This window comes from Phyllobates terribilis, unplaced genomic scaffold (genome assembly GCF_046119375.1).
Source record: "Phyllobates terribilis strain yellow unplaced genomic scaffold, ASM4611937v1 Scaffold_4__5_contigs__length_816908805, whole genome shotgun sequence".
Taxonomy (NCBI): domain Eukaryota; kingdom Metazoa; phylum Chordata; class Amphibia; order Anura; family Dendrobatidae; genus Phyllobates; species Phyllobates terribilis.
The window spans coordinates 112442653-112467585 of record NW_027362764.1 but is presented as its reverse complement, the minus strand read 5'-3'; the positions used below and the strand labels follow the sequence as shown (position 1 = coordinate 112467585).

At 41.6% G+C, this 24933-nt stretch overlaps 1 protein-coding gene across 1 annotated transcript in view; it reads left to right on the top strand.

Annotated features, from left to right (window-relative positions):
- UBE3C (ubiquitin protein ligase E3C) overlaps window positions 1–24933 on the top strand; it is a 150022-nt gene that overhangs the window by 46680 nt on the left and 78409 nt on the right. The window contains exons 12-13 of the mRNA XM_073677688.1: window positions 21951–22037; window positions 22192–22349. Of these exons, the coding sequence (XP_073533789.1) occupies window positions 21951–22037; window positions 22192–22349 (245 nt within the window). The remainder of the gene's footprint in view (window positions 1–21950; window positions 22038–22191; window positions 22350–24933) is intronic.

Below are 24933 nucleotides of genomic sequence, written 5' to 3'. Positions count from 1 at the left end.
TCTGTGCACTCCTGCCTGTGGAGCTCTGAGCACTCCTTCCTGTTGGAGCTCTGAGCACTCCTGCCTGTTGGAGCTCTGAGCACTCCTTCCTATTGGAGCTCTGAGCACTCCTTCCTATTGGAGCTCTGAGCACTCCTGCCTATTGGAGCTCTGAGCACTCCTTCCTGTTGGAGCTCTGAGCACTCCTGCCTGTTGGAGCTCTGAGCACTCCTGCCTGTTGGAGCTCTGAGCACTCCTTCCTGTTGGAGCTCTGAGCACTCCTTCCTGTTGGAGCTCTGAGCACTCCTGCCTGTTGGAGCTCTGAGCACTCCTTCCTATTGGAGCTCTGAGCACTCCTGCCTGTTGGAGCTCTGAGCACTCCTGCCTATTGGAGCTCTGAGCACTCCTTCCTGTTGGAGCTCTGAGCACTCCTGCCTGTTGGAGCTCTGAGCACTCCTGCCTGTTGGAGCTCTGAGCACTCCTTCCTGTTGGAGCTCTGAGCACTCCTTCCTGTTGGAGCTCTGAGCACTCCTGCCTGTTGGAGCTCTGAGCACTCCTTCCTATTGGAGCTCTGAGCACTCCTGCCTGTTGGAGCTCTGAGCACTCCTTCCTATTGGAGCTCTGAGCACTCCTTCCTATTGGAGCTCTGAGCACTCCTTCCTATTGGAGCTCTGAGCACTCCTTCCTATTGGAGCTCTGAGCACTCCTGCCTTGGTTGTGAATGGCAGGAGGGTCAAAAACAACAGATCAGTGGATTGGTAGAAAAAAGGCGTTAATAGATGGAGACCCAGTTTAGATTCTAACTCCACTCAAACCTTAAAACTTACGCTGACCATACACATGTGCTAGCTGTCTGCCGAATATCTGTTCAACAGATCACTATCTCTCCTGACTCCTCCATACACATACGCTCTCGGCCCATGCGGTCATGTGTTGTCAACAGGGGGAGATAAGAAAGCCGCTGCTGGAGAAAAGCTGTGCCAGTGGCTTGAAGACAGAATGTCCCTTGAAGACAATAGGATCATCTGTTGAAATTCCAAATGACCTATCTTTCTCTCCTACAACATGATCTTTTGGGGCGAGTCAAAAGGACCTACACATCAAATGGTTGGCCGGTTCCACCGAAATCAGCCTTTGGTAGTTTGGGATTTTTGGGAGCTAAGATCAGGGCATTTGTTTGGCAGTTAGAAAAAAGAAAAAAATTGGTATATATATGACACCAGATATCGAATGATATTAATGAAAAATACATTTTGTATTAATATCATTCAATATCTGGTGCCGTATCATTCGATATCTGGTGCCGTATATACACCAATTTTTCTCTTTTTTTCTATATGCCTTATATTTTTGGTATATGGCACAGTATCCTATTGTATTGATGTGGTGCAAGTTCCCATTGATCTTCCCATTTGTTTGTTTCACATTGCTGATTTAGTTGTCACCGGTAAATCTCTTTTCTTGACTAATAAAACAATGGCTGTACGTGGTCGGGGCGGCTGTGCATGGTCAGGATGGCTGCCTTTTTGCCCCTTTTGCCTAGTACAGACTAGGAAATAAAATAATCTGCTACCATCAGGTCTGGAGGACCTTGCCAAACAAATCCCCAAGTATCCACCACCTGGTGCTGCAGCCACCAGAATTTTTAGGTTTTCCTTAAATTAGTTATAGATTATTGGAGAGTCATAAAATACATTGGTTGTAAGGCTGCAAAACTCTCAGAAAGAAAGGCCAATAAAATGTAAATGTTTCCCACAATGTCTTTTTTTTCCGTTTATCGCACTCACCTATAATGCTCCCCATGCATACTGGATGTTAAAAGGATCCATAGACTCCAATTTACCAGGCAAAGGCCAACTTGTCACTGGCTGTATGAATAGTCATCCAGTGACACCCATTAATAAACCTATACTGCATGGGATTCCCATTCTTGATACCTCAGTTTTCCTCCCGCTTGCATTCAATGGAAGATTTTCAGACTCTCTGAATTATTGGATTCCTAATGAAAGAATATCATGGACCGCTGGATGTTAGAGACGACAGACGCTTCTCCATTCATCCAGATTCTTGTTTCCGATTGCCGTGTTGGATGCCACAATCCCTTTACCTTTGCAGTTAACAGTGTGACTTGAGTGATTTACGAGTGATGCCCTGTTCATCAGGGTTTGTTACAAGACCCTAAAACTGAACTGTTTTGTGTAAGGCGGTGATGTGAATCCATGTTAGCGGGAGTTGCATGTGGCTCTGCTACAACCTCATCAGGGTCCGCCTCGGCCCACTGGTGTTTATTGCTGTCAGGAAGTAAAATGTCAGGGAAGCCATCATCCTTAAGATTAGAGCCATTAGCTTTTCTCACTTGCCATTAAAACAGGATGTGATCATAGTTTTAGGATCCTTCACCCTTATATATATTGCTGCCTTTTAGGTTAAATAACAAGAGGCCTTCAGCTCTGTCCACATCATCGATGATCTCGAAATGTATACTTGTAGAGAAAGGGTTTGACGTCCGCCACTGCAGAGACATCCGTGCCCATAAGGGCCAGTGTTTAAAACGGTATATTGGATTGTATAGTCAAATGAACATTAAATAAAGAGAACCTGGCTGAATCACCACGGGCTGCATGAGTAAGGGACAGGCTCATCATTGGGGGCCTCTCTGCCTTACTTTGAATTGCTCCAGAGTTTCCAAAAGCAGTCAGGACTGGGGAGAACGATCATCTGGATGGGTTCCCATCAACTTCTCCGCACCTGGCTCAGCTAGATTTACAGGTATCCCTCTTTCTTTGAGTGAGTCGGGAAGAAGGGAGCTGCCCAGATGATTGTTCACCTCATTCCTGGCTTTTAAAATATGCTGTCCGTAGTTCGGGCAGCATGAGTATCCTAGCCAGTTCCCTTTAAAAGGGACATAGAATATGCTAGAACCAAGGGGAGCAGTGCTAGAAAAGTGTTGTTCAATCTCATCTCCTTCGCTCGGCTTCTTCCAAATGGTGTCTTTCTTGACTATAATGGCCAACCATGACACCCATAAAAAAAGTAAGCAGAGCTGATGAGAAGAAATGTTGCAGCATGTGGTGGGGTAACAGCAGTCAAACTTTGCAGAATGGAGTTTTGGTGGCATATCCTAGTGATAAGTCACTAACGTCTGTGATTTCAGAACACCATTACCATCCTGGGGGATGGGATTATATCCGATCTCTAAACAATATGAGAATCCCTTTGTATATTATTATTATTTATTATTCTTTGCTTATATAGCGCCATTAATTAGCGCTTTACAGACATCATCACTGTCCCCATTGGGGCTCACAATTTAGATTCGCTATCAGTATGTCTTAAGAGTGTGGGAGGAAACCGGAGGAAACCCACACAAATACTTGGAGAATATACAAACTCCTTGCAGATGTTGTCCTTGGTGGGATTTGATCCCAGGACCCCAGTGCTGCGAAGCATCAGTGCTAACCACTGAGCCATAATGTATAGCAATATATACATTATTTTAGAATTAGCTTGCCTTCATGTCCCTTGCATTTAGTGCTGTCCAGGTTCAATTGCCACCTTTGTTCCCCCAATAAATACGCCATTGGTGTCCTGTATAGACTGGTAATAAAGTAAGGAAAGGAAACTGATCACATGTGTCCTTTGAGGGTATAGACATTTTATCAGTCATAGGGAAAACTGTAGCTAGTCAGCTATTTCTTGTTCAAACACATCCTTGGTGAAAATGTCTTTTTTTTTTTTTGCTCTGAATTTAGTGGTCAGAGCTGGAACAGTGTGGAAATGAACAGTAATGCAGATCATTATATTTAATGAAAAGTCATAATATTGATAAAATCCTAAGATCTTTCAAAGCGCCCGAGATGCCAGCGCCAGATATTAGTGTCATTGATCTCGCCGCAAATAAGCTTCATATGGTTTTAAACTCATTCGCAGTCTGTCTATAAAAGTAAAAAACAAAGATGTAAAAAGGTATAGTAAAAAAAATATATAAAAAAACGAATTAACAATAAACTGAATTGCAGAGCTAGTTGTTACACTGCTGATATAATGCATCAAAATGCATTTGTTGTGTAGATCATGCTGGACCTTATGTACAAAAAGCAAGATCAAGCTCACAAATTCTATAATTTTTTTCTGTCTATGTAAGCAGTATGATGGACATTTATCCTTTTCATTGCTGGTTCTTTTCTCGGCTGTTGCTATAATTTCTATAAATTGTAATCCTATGCATATGCCATACATCATTTTGGAAAACTTTTTTACTTCAAGTAATCCACTGACATGTTATTAAAAAGGATTTGTCATCAGATTTCACAATAGAACCTGCATACATTACTAAATAGCTCTCTTAGACCTGATGAGGCTGTGTGCTCACGTTGAAAATCCACGTCAGTATGGCTGTATAGTCCGTTTTCGGAAGCTTTCCTGCCTGGTGTTCAAATGAGCTTTTTATGAGTCCAGCATCTAAAATGCTGATTCTAGTGTCAGGATTATACTGATATTCTGACATTGATTGTTAAAGTAAGAACACCAGCCTCATCAGGTTCTATTTATATATGCCAGTTTGTACAGTGGTGCAAGATTCACTTTAAGTTTTGTCTGAAGATGGCTTTGGTGAATGATTGATTCATACTCTCCCCTATAAACCTGTGGATTGGTTAAACTTTCTGTTTTTAGGGGAGAGCAGAAAAAGCCGCTGCCTGACTGATTTAGCAGCAGCTTTTCTGAATAACAAAAGGGTCGGGCATTAAAATTCCAACTGTCCGACCCTTATCGTCTCCAACTTCACCTGTCGGGGAGAGTCAGAAGGCCCCGATACACATCAGATTGTCAGCCGATATCTGCAGGTTCGGCTGACTTTAGTCTAATATGTATGGGGATATTCCCATCTCGGACATTCACGGTGTATGCACAGGATGAGGGTCTCGCCTCTGTAGCCTGCACATATCTTGTAAATTGGTCCCTCTCATTGCTGTGAATAAAGAGGTGGATGGACCTGGACTGCCGTCTCCACTCGCTTTTATAAGTGATAGTGATTCCTTCAGACCCCTCAGCAGGCAGATATCAATGGGAAGAAGGGATGAGTTACCGCCAGGCAGCCCTGCCATCAGGAGAGCGTTGGGACACATAAGAGGACCATCATTATTAATCTTTATTTTAAAGCTCCCTTCAGTCTGGAGCATTCGGCTCAAGAACACATAATCTATTGCCCTTTTTATATTTCTGTTCTGTATGAAGTAGCCAATATGATATGTCCAATTTATGGACCAAACTCGCCCATTCGGGTTGACAGCACATGGATGCTATCCATGTTTCACCCATGTGCTGTGTATTTTTCACTGCTTGGTAGAATAAGCATGGAAAACTTCCATAAGTTTTGGAAAAGCAGATGTCACATGGATGGTAAAATTCCAGCATACTGAATAAATTCAGTTACTTTTTGGAGCATCCGAGAAAAAACCCAAAACATGGTATTTTGCCTTTATACTTTATATATAGTCTTCAGGATTCATTTTGAGTCTCCACGATTAAAAAAAAAAAAAAATATCATGCATGCACGCACCAGTAATTCAGCATGAGATTAACAATACAGTATGAGAAGTCATGTGATCAGACTGCATTAAGAAAGGGTATCACATGCCTGTCCTCATACCGGTTTAACAGTTTCTCAATCAATAGGTATCACGCAGTATTTTGGAACTGTGGGTGCTTACCAGGTCCCTCAAACTAGGGTTGCCCTGGTCTATCCCTGTCCCCAGGATTACTCCTGAAGGTGGAGACGCCGGGTTCACGTGCCTTACTAAGCTCCTAAATTAACCCTTATCTGTCCCCTCCAACCCTAGGGGAGATGGAAAGCTGAAGTGTATCGGAATATCCTAATCAGACAAACAAGGGTAGATGGACAGGGATAAATGAAAATAACAATCATACAATATACACTCCCCAAACAGAGTGGAACACAGAAGTTAAAGGTAGGAGAAACCAAATTGGAGAGGAAGGGGATGTGCACTCAAACAAAACTCCAAGCAAAAATCTCCTGAACAAATCTCCTGAACAAATCTCCAAACGCCAACTCCAACCACAGACAACACCTCCAACTGGACACCAGGCAGAAAGAACTAACACTGGCAACTCATATGTGCCAGAGACAAGCATATATAGCAGAGGGGAGTGGCCAACACTGAACAGCTGAGATAATCCAGCTAGGAAAGCTCCAGGTGCTTCAATTGAACAGATTAACCCTAGCACTGTTGGCAAGGAAAAAACCTGCACTGTTTAATAAGATTGTGAAGTACTTCTAACCAATTCAGGAGTTTGTGAAACCAGACGCCACCATCTTCTGGCCCCTCTCTGTCAAATTATCCCCGTGACAATAGGATTTTTTAGCTATCGAAAGTCGTTTCTTACAATTTGCTTTGTTCTAATGTTTTTACCTTCTAAATTGTTACAGCTTTACAGTTTTCACCTTTTTTTTTTTTACTTGTTTTTTTTTTTATTATATTTTTTTTGAGGCCTCCTAAACTTGAACACATTGACAATTGTGCTCCATAGACAAATGTAGAAAAAAAAACTCCTCCTGTATCACCAGTAACACCAAGATTTACTGTTTGATTCAATTTAGAAGTCAATTTAACCTTGGTTTTTCCATAGCTACAAACAACCAATATTTGTTGCGGCTCCCCAGGGCATGTCAGGTCTGCACTATTGATTCCACTAATCTTTAAAGTGCATTACAAGCCTAAGTCTACTTAGCAGCTCTATTAATTTGTGGCTTTATTGAGAGGCAAGTTTTCATTTGGAGGCTTTTTACCGTTGATTGGTCTGTCAAATAGCGGCTCGTGAGTTGCCTTAGCATTTCTATCCCCGTGTAACGATACCGTTAGGAGATTATTGCACCCATGGAATAGGTCGTCCGGATTTAGTCATCTACCAGTGATACACAGACCGGCATATAAAGGATTACTGGAGCCTGTTTTATAGCAGTTGAATACTACTCAGGATTGTAGTATGTTTTGTCTTGCTCTATTGGAAAAAAATTTACACACAAAAACTTTTCAACGTAAATGTAAAAAAAAAAATATATGCATACACGCACACGCACACAGTGGCGACCAGAAGTTTTGCATTTTTTTTTAAAGTGTGATTACTTCTGTCTGGTTGTTGTGATGCCATTTTCCTGGTGATGAATTGAAAATGCATGAAGTTGTCATCATGCAAGACCTTAATTTTAACCAAAATGCTTTTGGATATAGGTATGGTAATTTAATGAAAGAAAACTGACTGCCAAAACTTTTGCATATATTATTTATTGATCACAACATAGAGAGTAATTCATTGTTTACAATGCCATCACTTAGTATTTTGTAGCATAACCTCTTGCTTTAATTACTGCACCTCACCAACCGGGCATTGAAGCCTCTTAAAGTAATGATGGCCACTCGTTTTTCTTTACTTAGCTGCTTTTTTCTTGCCATAATACAAATTCTAACAGTCTATTCAGTAGAACTATCAGCTGTGTATCCACCAGACTTCTGCACAACACAACTGATGGTCCCAACCCCATTTATAAGGCAAGAAATCCCACTTATTAAACCTGACAGGGCACACCTATGAAGTGAAAACCATTAACGGTGACTACCTCTTGAAGCTCATCAAGAGAATGCCAAGAGCGTGCAAAGCAGTCATCAAAGCAAAAGGTGGCTACTTTGAAGAACCTAGAATATAAGACATATTTTCAGTTGTTTCACACTTTTTTACGTATATAATTCCACATGTGTTAATTCATAGTTTTGATGCCTTCAGTGTGAATGTACAATTTTCATAGTCATGAAAATACAGAAAAATCTTTAAATGAGAAGGCGTGTCCAAACTTTTGGTCTGTACTATGTATATACAGTGGTGGCCAAAAGTATTGGCACCCCTGCAATTCTGTCAGATAATACTCAGTTTCTTCCTGAAAATGATTGCGATCACAAATTCTTTGGTATTATTATCTTCATTTAATTTGTCTTCAATGAAAAAACACAAAAGAGAATGAAGCAAAAATCAAATCATTGATCATTTCACACAAAACTCAAAAAAAGGGCCGGACAAAAGTATTGGCACCCTCAGCCTAATGCTTGGTTGCACAACCTTTAGCCAAAATAACTGCGAACAACCGCTTCCGGTAACCATCAATGAGTTTCTTACAATGCTCTGCTGGAATTGTAGACCATTCTTCTTTGGCAAACTGCTCCAGGTCCCTGATATTTGAAGGGTGCCTTCTCCAAACTGCCATTTTGAGATCTCTCCACAGGTGTTCTATGGGATTCAGGTCTGGACTCATTGCTGGCCACCTTAGAAGTCTCCAGTGCTTTCTCTCAAACCATTTTATAGTGCTTTTGGAAGTGTGTTTTGGGTCATTGTCCTGCTGGAAGACCCATGACCTCTGAGGGAGACCCAGCTTTCTCACACTCGGCCCTACATTAAGCTGCAAAATTTGTTGGTAGTCTTCAGACTTCATAATGCCATGCACACGGTCAAGCAGTCCAGTGCCAGAGGCAGCAAAGCAACCCCAAAACATCAGGGAACCTCTGCTGTTAGAACCTTGCTCTTAGGTTTTTTCCTTTACTGGTCACATGACCTTGTTGGCCTATTTAATCCTGCTCCGCCCTTCTGGCTTTGCTGGACTTCATTGTATAACTACTTTCTAGCTAGCCTGTGCTCTGTATCTAACTCTGTTAGTTTGCTTGGTCTACGGACCTCTATGTTCTTTATATTTTGTTTGTTCGTCTGTCTGCTACTATTTCTGTTAGGAGGTGTCCCATTTTCCTCCCAGTCCTTAGTACTTGTAGGGATTCCTTCCCCACATCTATAGGTCTCCGTACAGACTAGCTTAGGACTTTAGCAGGTCTGATCGCAGGATCAGGTTCCCTGTTACATCGTAGGGATTCAGCTGAGTTCTATCGTAGGGACAGATCTCCTCTCTTTCCTTAGCTCTGGTAGCAGAACATAACATCCGCCATGTTTGACTGTAGGGACCGTGTTCTTTTCTTTGAATGCCTCTTTTTTTTACCTGTACACTCTATGTTGATGCTTTTTCCCAAAAAGCTCTACTTTTGTCTCATCTGACCAGAGAACATTCTTCCAAAACGTTTTAGGCTTTCTCAGGTAAGTTTTGGCAAACTCCAGCCTGGCTTTTTTATGTCTCGGGGTAATAAGTGGGGTCTTCCTGGGTATCCTACCATACAGTCCCTTTTCATTCAGACGCCGACGGATAGTACGGGTTGACACTGTTGTACCCTCGGACTGCAGGGCAGCTTGAACTTGTTTGGATGTTAGTCGAGGTTCTTTATCCACCATCCGCACAATCTTGCGTTGAAATCTCTCGTCAATTTTTCTTTTCTGTCCACATCTACAGTCATGGCCAAAAGTATTGAGAATGAGAAAAATATTAATTTTTCCAAAGTTTACTGCTTCATTTTTTGTAATGGCAATTTGCATATACTCCTGAATGTCAAAGAGTGATCAGCTTAACAGCAATTACTGTACTTGCAAAGTCAATATTTGCCCAGAAAATGAACTTTAACCCCCAAAACACATTTCAACATCATTGCAGTCCTGCCTTAAAAGGAGCAGCTAACATCGTTTTAGTGATTGATCCATTAACACAGGTGTGGGTGTTGATGAGGACAGGGCTGGCGATCAATCAGTCATGATTAAGTAAGAATGACATCACTGGACACTTTAAAAGGAGGCTGGTTCTTGGTATCATTGTTTCTCTTCAGTTAACCATGGTTATCTCTAAAGAAACACGTGCAGCCATCATTGCACTGCACAAAAATGGCCTAACAGGGAAGAGTATCGCAGCTACAAAGATTGCACCTCAGTCAACAATCTATCGCATCATCAAGAACTTCAAGGAGAGAGCTTCCATTGTTGTCAAAAAGGCTCCAGGGCGCCCAAGAAAGACCAGCAAGCGCCAGGACCGTATCTTAAAACTGTTTCAGCTGCGGGATCGGACTACCAGCAGTGCCGAGCTTGCTCAGGAATGGCAGCAGGCTGGTGTGAGTGCTTCTGCACGCACTGTGAGGCGGAGACTCTTTGAGCAAGGGCTGGTTTCAAGGAGGGCAGCAAAGAAGCCACTTCTCTCCAGAAAAAACATCAGGGACTGACTGATATTCTGCAAAAGGTACAGGGAGTGGACTGCTGAGGACTGGGGCAAAGTCATTTTCTCTGATGAATCCCCTTTTCGATTGTTTGGGACATCTGGAAAACAGCTTATTCGGAGAAGAAGAGGTGAGCGCTACCACCAGTCTTGTCTCATGCCAACTGTAAAGCATCCTGAAACCATTCATGTGTGAGGTTGCTTCTCAGCCAAGGGAATCGGCTCACTCACAGTCTTGCCTAAAAACACAGCCATGAATAAAGAATGGTACCAGAATGTCCTCCAAGAGCAACTTCTCCCAACCGTCCAAGAGCAGTTTGGCGCCCAAAAATGCCTTTTCCAGCATGATGGAGCACCTTGCCATAAAGCAAAGGTGATAACAAAATGGCTCATGGAACAAAACATAGAGATTTTGGGTCCATGGCCTGGAAACTCCCCAGATCTTAATCCCATTGAGAACTTGTGGTCAATCATCAAGAGATGGGTGGACAAACAAAAACCAACAAATTCTGGCAAAATGCAAGCATTGATTATGCAAGAATGGACTGCTATCAGTCAGGATTTGGTCCAAAAGTTGATTGAGAGCATGCCAGGGAGAATTACAGAGGTCTTGAAGAAGAAGGGGCAACACTGCAAATATTGACTTGCTGCATTAACTCATTCTAACTGTCAATATAACCTATTGGTACTCATAATATGATTGCAATTATATTTCTGTATGTGATATAAACATCAGACAAACACTAATAAAAACCAGAGGCCAGCAGATCATGTGAAAATATAATTTTGGTGTCATTCTCAAAACTTTTGGCCATGACTGTAGGGAGGTTAGCCACAGTGCCATGGGCTTTAAACTTCTTGATGACACTGTGCACGGAAGACACAGGAACATTCAGGTCTTTGGAGATGGACTTGTAACCTTGAGATTGCTCATGCTTCCTCACAATTTGGTTTCTCAAGTCCTCAGACAGTTCTTTGGTCTTCTTTCTTTTCTCCATGCTCAATGTGGTACACACAAGGACACAGGACAGAGGTTGAGTCAACTTTAATCCATGTTAACTGGCTGCAAGTGTGATTTAGTTATTGCCAACACCTGTTAGGTGCCACAGGTAAGTTACAGGTGCTGTTAATTACACGAATTAGAGAAGCATCACATGATTTTTCAAACAGTGCCAATGCTTTTGTCCACCCCCTTTTTTAGGTTTGGTGTGGAATTGTATCCAATTTGGCTTTAGGACAATTCTTTTTGTGTTCTTTCATTGAAGACAAATTAAATGAAGATAATAATACCAAAGAATTTGTGATTGCAATCATTTTCAGGAAGAAACTGAGTATTATCTGACAGAATTGCAGGGGTGCCAATACTTTTGGCCACCACTGTGTGTGTGTATATATATATATATATATATATATATATATATATATATATATATATATATATATATATATATATATATATATATATATATATATATATATAGCCTCTGTAACATTTCATCAAACCTAGGTAATGAAGAAAAAAATATATTTAACGACCATAGAGTACAAAAGGAAAATTACCTATTTAAAAGAGAAAAACCAAAAACAAGAAAAATACCCAAATAACTGGAAGTAAATGGATAGATCGCACAGTGCAAAAATAATAATAAATAATAAAGGGTATTTAGTTAACATAATTTTGATCAAAATAATGTAAAAGCTATCCCGCCATGTCAAGGCAACCCCTATGGGACAGTCCTAACTCTAATATTAAAAACCTTACCATTTGTCAAGTGACGTACACATGGATAAGGGCAGAGAGACTGAATCCCTAGTATAAGCATAGACCTGAGGCAGAATGAACCTTTCAGCTCAGACAGAGGGCGGCCACACCCTTTTATGTGCACTGAAGCACACTGAACTACAAGGAAAAAACCTGGAAGTCTGAACTGAAATGTAAATTGATGTGCATGCAAAATGTAAATGCATGTTCACACAAGGCCACTAAACAGAGAAAAAACAAAAACAAGCAAAATACCCAAATAACTGGAAGTAAATGGATAGATCGCACAGTGCAAAAATAATAATAAATAATAAAGGGTATTTAGTTAACATAATTTTGATCAAAATAATGTAAAAGCTATCACGCCACGTCAAGACCACCCCTATGGGACAGTCCTAACTTTAATATTAAAAACCTTACCATTTGTCAAGTGACGTACACATGGATAAGGACAGAGAGACTGAATCCCTAGTATAAGCATAGACCTGAGGCAGAATGAACCTTTCAGCTCAGACAGAGGGCGGCCACACCCTTTTATGTGCACTTGGTTTGTACCAAGTTTGAAAATTATCCCCCTATCATGCACAGCGCTGCTTCATTGATTGCCTACGGGACCGCCGGAGATAACAGAGCACAGCATTTGGCACTTGCATTGAAGGTGTTATCCATGATTTTTTTTTTTTACTATTTGTTTCAGAGCTAACAGGTGCTGGCTCAGAGAGGTCACTGACCACTCCAGCCAACAATTTGGTTGTTCCACGTCAACACAGCAGCTCTCCTTCTTCTGGGCTGCTCTGTCGATAGGGCGTGACTGCCGGCGTCATGCTGATTGACAGCCAACTTTCTGCAGTTAGGCAGAGGGTAGTCGACTGTCAGTCAGCATGACGTCAGCAGTTACGACCCTTCAACAGAGCAGAGCAGAAGAGAAGCTACTGCTCTGTCAACGTAAAGGTTAACAGAAGCTGCAGAGGTGGTGCTGCTGACAGAGATCTGCTCTGGGCAGAACAGGCAGTTAGCAACCACCTGCCTGTTAGTTCTTAGGACCATAGTAAGAAAATAAATAAGTCCTGGACAACCCCTTTAAGAATGAATGGAGCAAAGGTGAACATGATTGACCATTGCTCCATTCACAAGGGGAGCCACAGTTTGCGGGATTGGTGAGAGTCCCAGCGGTTGGACCCCAAACAATTGGGAAGTTATCTTCCTATCCTATGGATAGAGGATAACTTCAAAACTTGGTGCAACCCCTTTAAGCCCACCATTCTTCTGCAGACTGTTCATGCCAACCTCCTCAAATTCCTGTCACCTCTGTGTCCAGGAGCGCTGAGGTTAGGGCTGTGTATGGATGTAATAAGTAGCGTACCTTATTGGCCCTAACGCCTTATTTAACCATATCAATGATGATATCTGGAACCATTAGACAGAAAATCCATTTGCCAGCAATAACGCCCAGTGTTGTGTGTAACATATGTAATAACATAGGTCAAACATGGCAAAATGTCCTAGTGAATATTTGACATTACGACACTAGTAAGCAAATATACTGAGCCCTATTGTTTAAGGACAGCGACGCAGGGAAAGTTTTACAATAACTGTGTTTTATTTTTATTTTTTTTACTGTTCCTTTTTTTTCTAGCCCTGTGCTCGTGGTGTATTTAAAATCCATATCACACAGATATTTGTAGAAATCTATGGACTCTGTGTACTCAAAGGGAAAAAGCATAGGTCTGTGCAAGCTACACAGTAGCAGTTTTTTCATTTATTGGATAGTGATATGATTTTGCCCTGAACCTACCAGTATGTGCACAGGAACATTTTTCATCTAAGTTTATTTTTACGCAAAATACTAATATGGCAGAAGTAGAGAGGTTTTTGCCTATTTAGACAGATTTGATTTCTGACAGTAACCGAAGTCCCCAAATTATAGGGTCTATTGTGGTTTCTATAATTCTGCGCTGCAAACTGATCTTTTTCTGCAGTTAAAAGTACTGAAAAATTTACTGGAATCCCCATCACACTTTTACAGCTTGTTAAATTATACAGAGATATCAGGATCTCTTATGTACCCTATTATTTTATTTTTGATTGAGCAAAGTCATAATAACATTTAGAGCATTTCTAATGTATTTGCTTCACCAACTCAGCCACTCTCCCTAAATTGACACTTCAGTCATGTGACCTGCGTTGTACTTAGTGTCTGTTTTTGGTGAAGTGCATCATCCACCCTGTACACTTCTTCTGCCTTATTGCAGCTGTCAAGGATCGATGGGTCAATATATAGTCTGCTTTCTTTGAGCATTTGTAGTTTAAACTTCTTCAGTTTCAGCCACGTGTGCCCGACCTATCTTTTTTTACGGTGCAAACCTCACTGTATACTCTGTGCTGGAAGATGCAGTAGTAAGGAAAGAAAGGGTATGGCAGTGGTATTGCAAGGGAAAAAACAAGAAAATGGTGCTACTGAAGTCTCATAAAAATGTAATCCTGTATTATTAATATAAATAAATAAATTACAAAAATGGGAATAAAAAGCAGAGTAACACAATGGAGGACCACATATGCAAATATAAAATATAGCTAGTAAATTGTTTTGTATGCTTCCCAGTGCCTGTAGTATATATCACAGTGGAGGGTACAAAATAAAGTATAGAAACTAAAGCACCTACATCGTGTGATAAGACCTAATTGCAGTGTGGCCCTGGCACCCCAACGCACGTTTCACACGTCACCTGATGAAGCTAGGGTGAAACACGCATAGGGGCGCCACATACTGAAATCCCCCCTCACTTCTGCGCCTTGGCAGTTTTCTGCCACACTGAATGTACTTGAGCAAAGCATCAAGATCTGCTCGATAGTAGACGAGCCTGGAGTCGCTGCAGGCCATGGTAGGCTGCTCACAGTTTCACGAGCAACATGCTACCTGGCATTGCTGTGTTAAAAAATGGCTCCTATGACACTTTGTAGAAAAGGATGTAGCATTAGTTCCACGACCAATCAATGTAATGCTGAGATGTTGATCCTGTGATTTCCATAGTTCCACAACTTTTTCTTCTTGGTGTTGGAATTTGAATGCAGACATAGGAGTTCACCTCTGTTTTCTTCTAACCTTTTTTCTCTGTCTTCACTGACTTGACTTTTTTTTGGATGACGTGTTAACTTTGCTGCTTTTTGTCTAAATGTTTAACCCCAATAAAGCTTGGCCTTTATCCAGTACTAATCTGGTAAATAAGCTGGGAATGCTGACACCCAGGTGTGATGTTGGACATACCGCACAGGGCTTTATGTGAAGTCCGGGCAGTCCCATTCCCAACTTTCATGTGTCAACACTGCCTTTGGTGACCTTCCTTTCACAGGATGAAAGAGTAAACCCATTTAAGATGTATTCCTTGTAATTACCCTTTGATTGTTTTTCTTTCTTCCAGTGTGTCCACCATTGTATTTTAAATTTTTTTTTTAATCTCTGTGGCTTATTCATTGAGACAACATGGGTGATGGAACAGCATGAATTATTCAGACCGAAGCAGGGTGATGGGACACATGAGTAGAATCGGACCTCATGTTCTGCTGGTGGAGGTGACGATATTGTGACACCTTCCCTTAAACCTATTGTTCTCCATTCATTATCTTCAATGATTATAATGGGAAACAGTTCATGTTTATGGCAGAGGCATAAGTAGGAGAATCTTGCTATCAGGTAATTAAGTTTTATTGGGGGTTCTTCTAAGTAAGAGCTTAATGAGTCATTTAGTCAAAGCATGGAAGGAATGTCACACTTCCTTTCCGGGCTTTAGACAAACATGAAACTTTTTGTGCTCCTCGGAGAGAAAAGCTCCATAATATGGCGTTTGATGGAGCATGACATTTACTTCTTTTTTTTCAGATGGAAAATCCTCTTTTATATCTTCAGGGGTTGCACAATCTTTTTGGGTCTGAGGGCCACATTGTCAGATCGAACCAACCCCATGGGCCTCATTATTACCTAAGTATTACCTTCTAAAACATTTACTTCATATTGAAAGTAGATGCTATAAGTATCTAATGGGTGCTGTTTCCATTTTCCACCTATGTGGAAGGTAGAGGAACCTTCTCATAGGTTTACAGTCCAGAAAGGAAAAGACCATATATTCATCTCTCTACATTGTAATATTTGTCAGAATCTAAAATGTCGAGTGTTTCCCTTCTCTCCTAGACTACAATGATTAAAGGATCAGTCTGCATGGCCACTTATTCACCTTACCTACTCTTTTCTGAGCTACAGGAGTCAGGACTCGCCCATTCTCTCAAAATATGGCTAACTCAAGAAATGACCAAACAGCACACCATCCATAATTACCCGCCCCTACAGGGCTATGCACCGCTGGTCTTCTCCATGACATGGAAAATACATGTGACCAGACACTATGCAGATGGTTCAGGGCCGCACAGTGGGGTATTGTGAGCCACATGTGGCCCCCGAGCAGCTGGTTCTGCACTCCTGCTATAAGGTATATAGGTACAGTACAGCTGTACAATATGTGAAGGCCAAATTATGGCTCAGTACTACACAGAGGTTGTAGAGAACACTTGTGTGCATATACCATAATAAATAGACAAGTATATGTGTGTGCAAAGTTGTGCAACATGGCCAACGTGTGCATTAACAGCAGCTAGTCTCTAAGCTGAATTTGTAAGAAGTACTGTATTATATGAAGACTATGTTTAGTCAGCCATACTTATACACATGTACACCAAAACCTTAGGCTTTATGGTTGTACATGGTCTTTTTTTTAAGGTGGTTGCTCACTACTTTGATATCAATGACCTAGCTTTAATTTAGGTCATCAATAAAAGATCATTGGAGGTCCGACAACTGCCACCCCGTTCAGCTTTTATCACCTCCAACAGTGGCAGGATGTAAACAATGTACGGAGTCAGAACAGCATAGCTTTATACTCTGTATAGAGGCCGCTGCCGGGTACTGAGCTTACCAGAATGTGCTGTATTGGCTGTGGACACTGTTGATTGGTGGTAGTGCTGGATGGTGAACACCTACAATCTACTACTGACGATTTATCCAAAGAATGGGTCATCAGTATAAATGTGGTGGATACAGCTTTAACTATTGTGACACGGGAGATGTGTGCACTGATATATATACATATACAGTACAGACCAAAAGTTTGGACACACCTTCTCATTTAAAGATTTTTCTGTATTTTCATGACTATGAAAATTGTACATTCACACTGAAGGCATCAAAACTATTAATTAACACATGTGGAATTATATACTTAACAAAAAAGTGTGAAACAACTGAAAATATGTCTTATATTCTAGGTTCTTCAAAGTAGCCACCTTTTGCTTTGATGACTGCTTTGCACACTCTTGGCATTGTCTTGATGAGCTTCAAGAGGTAGTCACCGGAAATGGTTTTCACTTCACAGGTGTGCCCTGTCAGGTTTAATAAGTGGGATTTTTTGCCTTATAAATGGGGTTGGGACCATCAGTTGTGTTGTGCAGAAGTCAGGTGGATACACAGCTGATAGTCCTACTGAATAGACTGTTAGAATTTGTATTATGGCAAAAAAAAGCAGCTAAGTAAAGAAAAACGAGTGGCCATCATTACTTTAAGAAATGAAGGTCAGTCAGTCTGAAAAATTGGGCAAACTTTGAAAGTGTCCCCAAGTGCAGTTGCAAAAACCATCAAGCGCTACAAAGAAACTGGCTCACATGAGGACCGCCCCAGGAAAGGAAGACCAAGAGTCACCTCTGCTTCTGAGGATAAGTTTATCCGAGTCACCAGCCTCAGAAATCGCAGGTTAACAGCAGCTCAGATTAGAGACCAGGTCAATGCCACACAGAGTTCTAGCAGCAGACACATCTCTACAACAACTGTTAAGAGGAGACTTTGTGCAGCAGGCCTTCATGGTAAAATAGCTGCTAGGAAACCACTGCTAAGGACAGGCAACAAGCAGAAGAGACTTGTTTGGGCTAAAGAACACAAGGAATGGACATTAGACCAGTGGAAATCTGTGCTTTGGTCTGATGAGTCCAAATTTGAGATCTTTGGTTCCAACCACCGTGTCTTTGTGCGACGCAGAAAAGGTGAACGGATGGACTCTACATGCCTGGTTCCCACCGTGAAGCATGGAGGAGGAGGTGTGATGGTGTCGGGGTGCTTTGCTGGTGACTGTTGGGGATTTATTCAAAATTGAAGGCATACTAAACCATCATGGCTACCATAGCATCTTGCAGCGGCATGCTATTCCATCCTGTTTGCGTTTAGTTATTTTTCAACAGGACAATGACCCCAAACACACCTCCAGGCTGTGTAAGGGCTATTTGACCAAGAAGGAGAGTGATGGGGTGCTACGCCAGATGACCTGGCCTCCACAATCACCAGACCTGAACCCAATCGAGATGGTTTGGGGTGAGCTGGACCGCAGAGTGAAGGCAAAAGGGCCAACAAGTGCTAAGCATCTCTGGGAACTCCTTCAAGATTGTTGGAAGACCATTTCCGGTGACTACCTCTTGAAGCTCATCAAGAGAATGCCAAGAGTGTGCAAAGCACTCATCAAAGCAAAAGGTGGCTACTTTGAAGAATCTAGAATATAAGACATATTTTCAGTTGTTTCACACTTTTTTGTTAAGTATATAATTCCACATGTGTTAATTCATAGTTTTGATGCCTTCAGTGTGAATGTACAATTTTCATAGTCATGAAAATACAGAAAAATCTTTAAATGAGAAGGTGTGTCCAAACTTTTGGTCTGTACTGTATATCTATAGATATTCTATGAAGGGTTATTCCCAACATTATAAGCAGATCTTATATTAATGAGGTTGTCTGAAGATAGTTCTTCAGGAGTGCACCACTCCACTGACTCCCAGTGTCCTGCTTTCCCGGGGGGCAGTGCTCTCTTGATGATTGAAGCTCTGTCTGGCGGCATCACTGCGCTGCTGGCCCGAGCTGTGTGCTCTACAATGCTACCTGCAGAGGCAGGCCTCTGAATACGGCTGGACCCAATAATTTTTGCAAGCAAGTATGTGATTCTTTCAAGTGTTCGTTCCATGCCTTGGAAACAAACCACCTTGGATAGACTGCAGGAGTGGCTGGTAACTTAGGTAACAAGTAGTAAACTGCAAAATTAAAAAGTTCTCCATTCTAGAGAAGAATTAGAGGTAAATTTCAAAGTTGCTTGCTTTTACAAACCCTTTGCAATTTTTCATAATTTCTGAGCATGAGACAAACACTTTTAAAAATATTGTTAATAAATCAAGTGTGTCACTGAACGTTATAAGCCGGACGAGCATAAGCTGCTTCTCCCCATCTATCATTCGGTGCATTGCTGAACACAGAAGAGCAGTGCAGGTGCAGCTCTGCAGTCAGTACAGTTGTGTGGAAATACTGTTCGGTATGCTGTAATTAACCTAACACCTTGTTACCCACTATAGTATATTTCTGACAGTGCTCGGCAGGTGCAGTGATCTTAAGCTCACAGTATAGATGATCTGCAGGCTCCCTCCAGTGATTGACAGCTTTCCACCATGCATAATGGCAGTGGGAAAGGAAAGCTTCGAGTCAACAGCAGCAGCGAGCATAATTCACACAGCGTGTGGCTGCTGAGTGATTACCATGGCGCTCCCGCAGTACTTGGCAGCAGTATGACTGGGGGCAGTGGGGCAGGAAAGGGGGCAGTAGTGGCACCAGAGTGTGCACAGCGGAGATCAGCTGCAGCAGGAGCATAAGGATTGATTCCTTCTGGCATAATACAGAAACCTCCGATGTGGGAAGTGATCCCATAGTTTTCTGTGGGATCGTTCCCCTTCATCCAGCGTAGCAAGGCGCTGTTGCTTTACAGCCTAATTAGAAAACGCCAAACTCAGTTTTTTTTAATGTACCTATTGGACACATTTGTTGCGTCTGGCTCATGATTAAACGGGTATTCCCATCTCCAAGATCCGATCCCAGTATGTAGTAGGTGTAATAATAGTAATAATGTTAGCAAATACCTCCAATTAGAAATGTAGTATAGTTCTTCTGATTTGCAATGTCTCTTTCCTCATGTGTAAGGCATTTCAGTAGCTTAGGTATCCATGGTTACGACCACTAGCAACTAGCTAACTCACTATCACTGTATGAGTGGTCGTATGCATGGATACCTAAGTTCTTGCAATGAACTTGGAGGGGTAAAAAACATAGCGAAGCAGAAGAACTATACTACATTTGTAATTGGAGGTATTTGCTAATATTATTATTACACCTACTATATATTGAGATAGGATCTTGGAGATGGGAATACCCCTTTAAAAATAAAACTGACCAGACACAACTTATAAATGGAAACCTAGCGAGACTATAATCCCAATATATATCTAAAAGCCATTCTTTGTGTGGATGTGATGAGATGCTCCATGGTCCAGCAGTACAGGAAACGGCCTCTTTTATTGCCCCCAATGTTTATCCATTCCTCTTCACCAGGTTCCCCCCAGGCGTTCTGCCAAAGACCTTTGGTGAGAGCAGAAATGTAGAAGGTCGCTGAGCCTTTTCCTATAGAGTCTACGACCATTTGGAAGGCTTCATGTGGCAAAGCCATTTGTGAGATTATTTTCTTGTTCGTTTATTACTAATAAATGTGAGCAAATGGGGAAAAAAAAAGCCTGTTAAAAAAAAAAAAAAAAGTTGGCACAATAGATAACGGCAGTAAAAATGATTTTGCTTAATTAAAATCATTCTTCACTCAAATAACTCCTGATGCATCAGACATTACTTCCTCTTACACTTTATTACTGCCGAGTGACACATCCATCAATGATCCAAGGAAACAAACCCCGGACAGTTCGCGTGTTTCCATTGTTACTGATCAGCTCAGGAGCATCTCAGTACTTTTCTTTCCATTTTGAAGTAATTTCCACGTTGTTACCTCAAATAGTGATCCAGGGGTCAACCAAAAATCACAAAACCGAGTTAACAGCAGATCGCTTCCATTTAATGGCGCTTCATACATGCAATCTGCAAAGCGTATCAGAATAGGACATGCACTGAGTTTAACAGAACGGACACACAGATCCATGAAAAAAGGTTGTTGGAATAATTCTGTTAAATTCTGTGGTTCTGCATTATGAAATAGGTCTCTTAGACCAGAAGAGGCTGATGTACTTACTTTAAACATCTGTCCAAGAATGGCTTTACAATCCTTTATGAAAGTTTCCCAGCTTAATATTAAAAAGGAACATTTTTGGAGTTTAGCTGGACTCCTAAAATTCTCATTTTAATCTAAGGATTATACAGCCATCCTGACCTGGATTTTCACGACAAGCACACCAGCTTCAACAGATCTAAAAGGTCTATTTAATAACGTGTACCATTTGTATTGAGAGATCTGGTGACAGATGCGCTTTAAATGGGATTTTGTACCTTTTTTAAGAATCTAGCATTGCTTCATTGGTTTGACGTTAGGACCTCCACCCATCATTAAAACAAAGTGGTACCAGTTACCCGTACTAGTAAAGCACATTGCTCCTGTTTAGATTTTTTTTCCTGCTTTACGTTATCTGCTAAAAGCATCATCCACTACAGAGAGTGCTAAGGCCACGTTCACACGTTGCATTTTTGTCACTGGGCGTTCTAAATGCCTGTTTTTCTGCATTTTTTGGCACGGATTACTTCTGTGTTTGTCTACAGTATATGTTTAATACAGTTAGTTCAAAAATGTTTTTTTGAGAATAAAACTTTCTCATTACTTTCTTTGGGTAAAAAAGCAAAAGAATTGACATGCTGCAGATTTCAGTAACGCTGCAGTTTTCCAGTGTAGTCTGGAAAAAAACAAAACAAGTGTGTGCATGAGATTTCTGAAATCACATAGCTTTTGCTGGTACTGTAGAAAGCAAAATTTAAATTGCATAAAAAAGCTGCAAAAAAAACCACACCACAAAAACGCAATGTGATAACCCTAAGGTGCCGAGACCCTTTCATTTCAAAGATTGGGCAGGAAGGGGTCCCAGGAGTCAGCCGCCCCCCATTGATGATAAATAAAGGGTTTTAGTTGACAAGTACTCATATTCACAGACTTATGTTTTTCCTTCCAGGCTCCTGTACAGTTTAGCGTTTAATGCAAGATTTTTAAGACATCTTTGGTACTTAATCTCTTCGATGACAACAAAAATGATTACAGGGTAAGGCGGCGCATATAAAACAGCTGTAATGTCTGCCTTTCCAGAAATAATAAATGGCATCCAATCTATATTCTGTTGTAATAGAGTTTATTCATTCCATAATGAATTCTGTACTTCCCGAATGTCGGTGATGATGTGAGGTTTGTTATTGTAGGTCAATGGTGCCGCTCCTCCAGGTGATATCCAGAGGCTCTCCCATGTCATTAGAGGACTCCAATCGGATCATCCCTCTGTTTTATCTTTTTAGCTCCCTCTTTAGTCATTCCCTTATTTCTATACACGATAATGAATTCTTTGGTGATCCCATAGAAGGTAAGAGATTTGATCTTCACGTTTTAAGTGCATTACTGCTATATAGAATATACAGTCATGTTCGAAAGTGTTTGCACCCTTGAAATTGTTCCAGAAAATGAAGTATTTCTCCCAGAAAATTATTGCAATTACACATGTTTATTTCCTTTGAGTGTAATGGAACAACACAAAAACAAAGGTAAAAAAGGCAAATTGGACATAATTTCACACACAACCCCAAAAATGGGTCACACTAAATTGTTAGCAGCTTTCCAAAATAGTGGGTAAACAACTTTGTTTCAAGCATGTGATATACGTTCAGACTCACCTCTGTCAAGTAACAGGTGTGGGCAATATGAAAATCACACCTGAAACCAGACAAAAAGGGGAGAAGTCGACTCAATCTTGGCATTAAACGTCTGTGTGTGCCACACTAAGCACGGAGAACAGAAAGAGGCAAAGAGAACTGTCTGAGTACTTGAGAACCAAAATTGTTGAAAAATATCAACAATCTCAAGGTTACAAGTTCATCTCCAGAGATCTTGATGTTCCTTTGTCCTCGATGTTCAACACAATCAAGAAGTTTATAACCCATTGCACTATAGCTAATCTTCCTATACGTGGACGGAAGATAAAAATTGATGAAAGGTTGCAACGCAGGATAGTACGGATGGAGGATAAGCAGCCCCAATCAAGTCCCAAAGAAATTCAAGCTGTCCTGCAGGCTTAAGGCCCCGTCACACTAAGCGAGATCGCTAGCGAGATCGCTGCTGAGTCACAAGTTTTGTGACGCAACAGCGACCCCAGTAGCGATCTCGCTACGTTTGACACTTAGCAGCGACCAGGCCCCTGCTGTGAGATCGCTGGTCGTGTCGGAATGGTCTGGACATTTCTTTGATCGTTGAGGCCCCTCTGAGTAGCATGCATCGGTGTGTTTGACACCTTACCAACGACCTTGTTGACGACTCAGACACAGAAACACATAGGCGTGCATCGTTATACAGATCGTTACGGGTCGCCGCATCGTTGCTGCGTCGTTGGGAAGATCTGACTGTTTGACATCTCACCAGCGACCACATAGCGACGCAGCAACGATCCCTGACAGGTCGTATCGTTGTCGGGATTGCTGTAGAGTCGCTTAGTGTGACAGGGCCTTTAGGGTGTCTCAATGTCAGCGCAAACTATCCGTCAACATTTAAATGAAATGAAACACTATGGCTGGAGACTCAGGAGGACCCACTGCTGACAAAGAGACATAAAAAAGCTAGACTGCAGTTTGCCGAGATGTACGTGAGTAAGCCAAAATCCTGGGAAAGCATCTTGTGCACAAATGGGACCAAGATAGAGCTTCTTGGTAAAGCACATCATTCTACTGTTTACCGAAAACGGAATGAGGCCTAAAAGAAAAGAACACAGTACCTACAGTCAAATATGGTGGAGGTTCAAAGATGTTTTGGGGTTTTGCTTCCTCTGGCACTGGGTGCCTTGACTGTGTGCAAGGCATCATGAAATTTGAAGATTACCAAATTATTTGGGGTTTTAATGCAGTGGTGCCCAGTGTCAGAAAGCTGGGTTTTCATCCTAGGTCATGGGTCTTCCAGCAGGACAATGACCCCAAACATACTTCAAGAAGCCCCCAGAAATGGATGGAAACAAAGCGCTGGAGAGTTCTGAAGTGGCCAGCAATGAGTCTGGATCTAAATCCCATTGAACACCTTTGGAGAAATCTTAAAATTGCTGCTGGGAGAAGGCACCTTCAAATATGAGAAACCGGGAGCAGTTTGCAAAAGAAGAGTGGTCCAAAATTCCAGTTGAAAGGTGTACGAAGCTTGTTGATGGTTATAGGAAGAGATTGATTGCAGTTATTTATTCCAAAGGGTGTGCAACCAAGTTGAGAGTGGCAACAATTTTGTCCTGCCCATTTTTGGGGTTTTAAGATGCTTGGCAAACAAGTTGGCTAATTCATGTGTGCCCACCATCCAGTTTGGTGATGAAGTATTGGTCTGTGTTCATCTATCTGTAGATTATGGTCATGGTTCTTAAAGACCGGCTTGATGAGCGGGCATGCTGGAGTCAGACGCTCCTGATTCATTAAGAGGTGCAGATCCCTTTAACCGTGTTAATGGGGCATGACGATCAGCTGATTTCCACGGGTCTTTAAGAGTTAAACCGCATGGCTGACTCTCCGCCCAACTGTGTCAGCCAATGGCCACAGAATTGTGAAATAAAATAGTGGGGCCATTGGCGCGCCATCGGTTAATGGAGTTTCCGCCGCTTGGCCAACTGCACCTAACCCTCCTATATTATTGCTGACCAACGACGCATTTGGGCATACATTTTCCCCTCAGTGGCTACTCCAAGAGATACTGTATGAAGCATTACAGCTAGCCATTCAGATTAATAGACTGGCCTGGATCACTAGTATGGGAGCCACACTTAAAGACGACCTCCTTGTTTTGGCTCATGGATGAATCCTCCAAACCAGTGACTTCTCTCATACATCTGCCTTAACAGATTAACATACGGAGGATCTCTTCATAAGACAAACCCCCTTTAAATAAATGAAAACTGCTGCTTTACCTTCTGCCCCTTTCCTGTCTGTGAC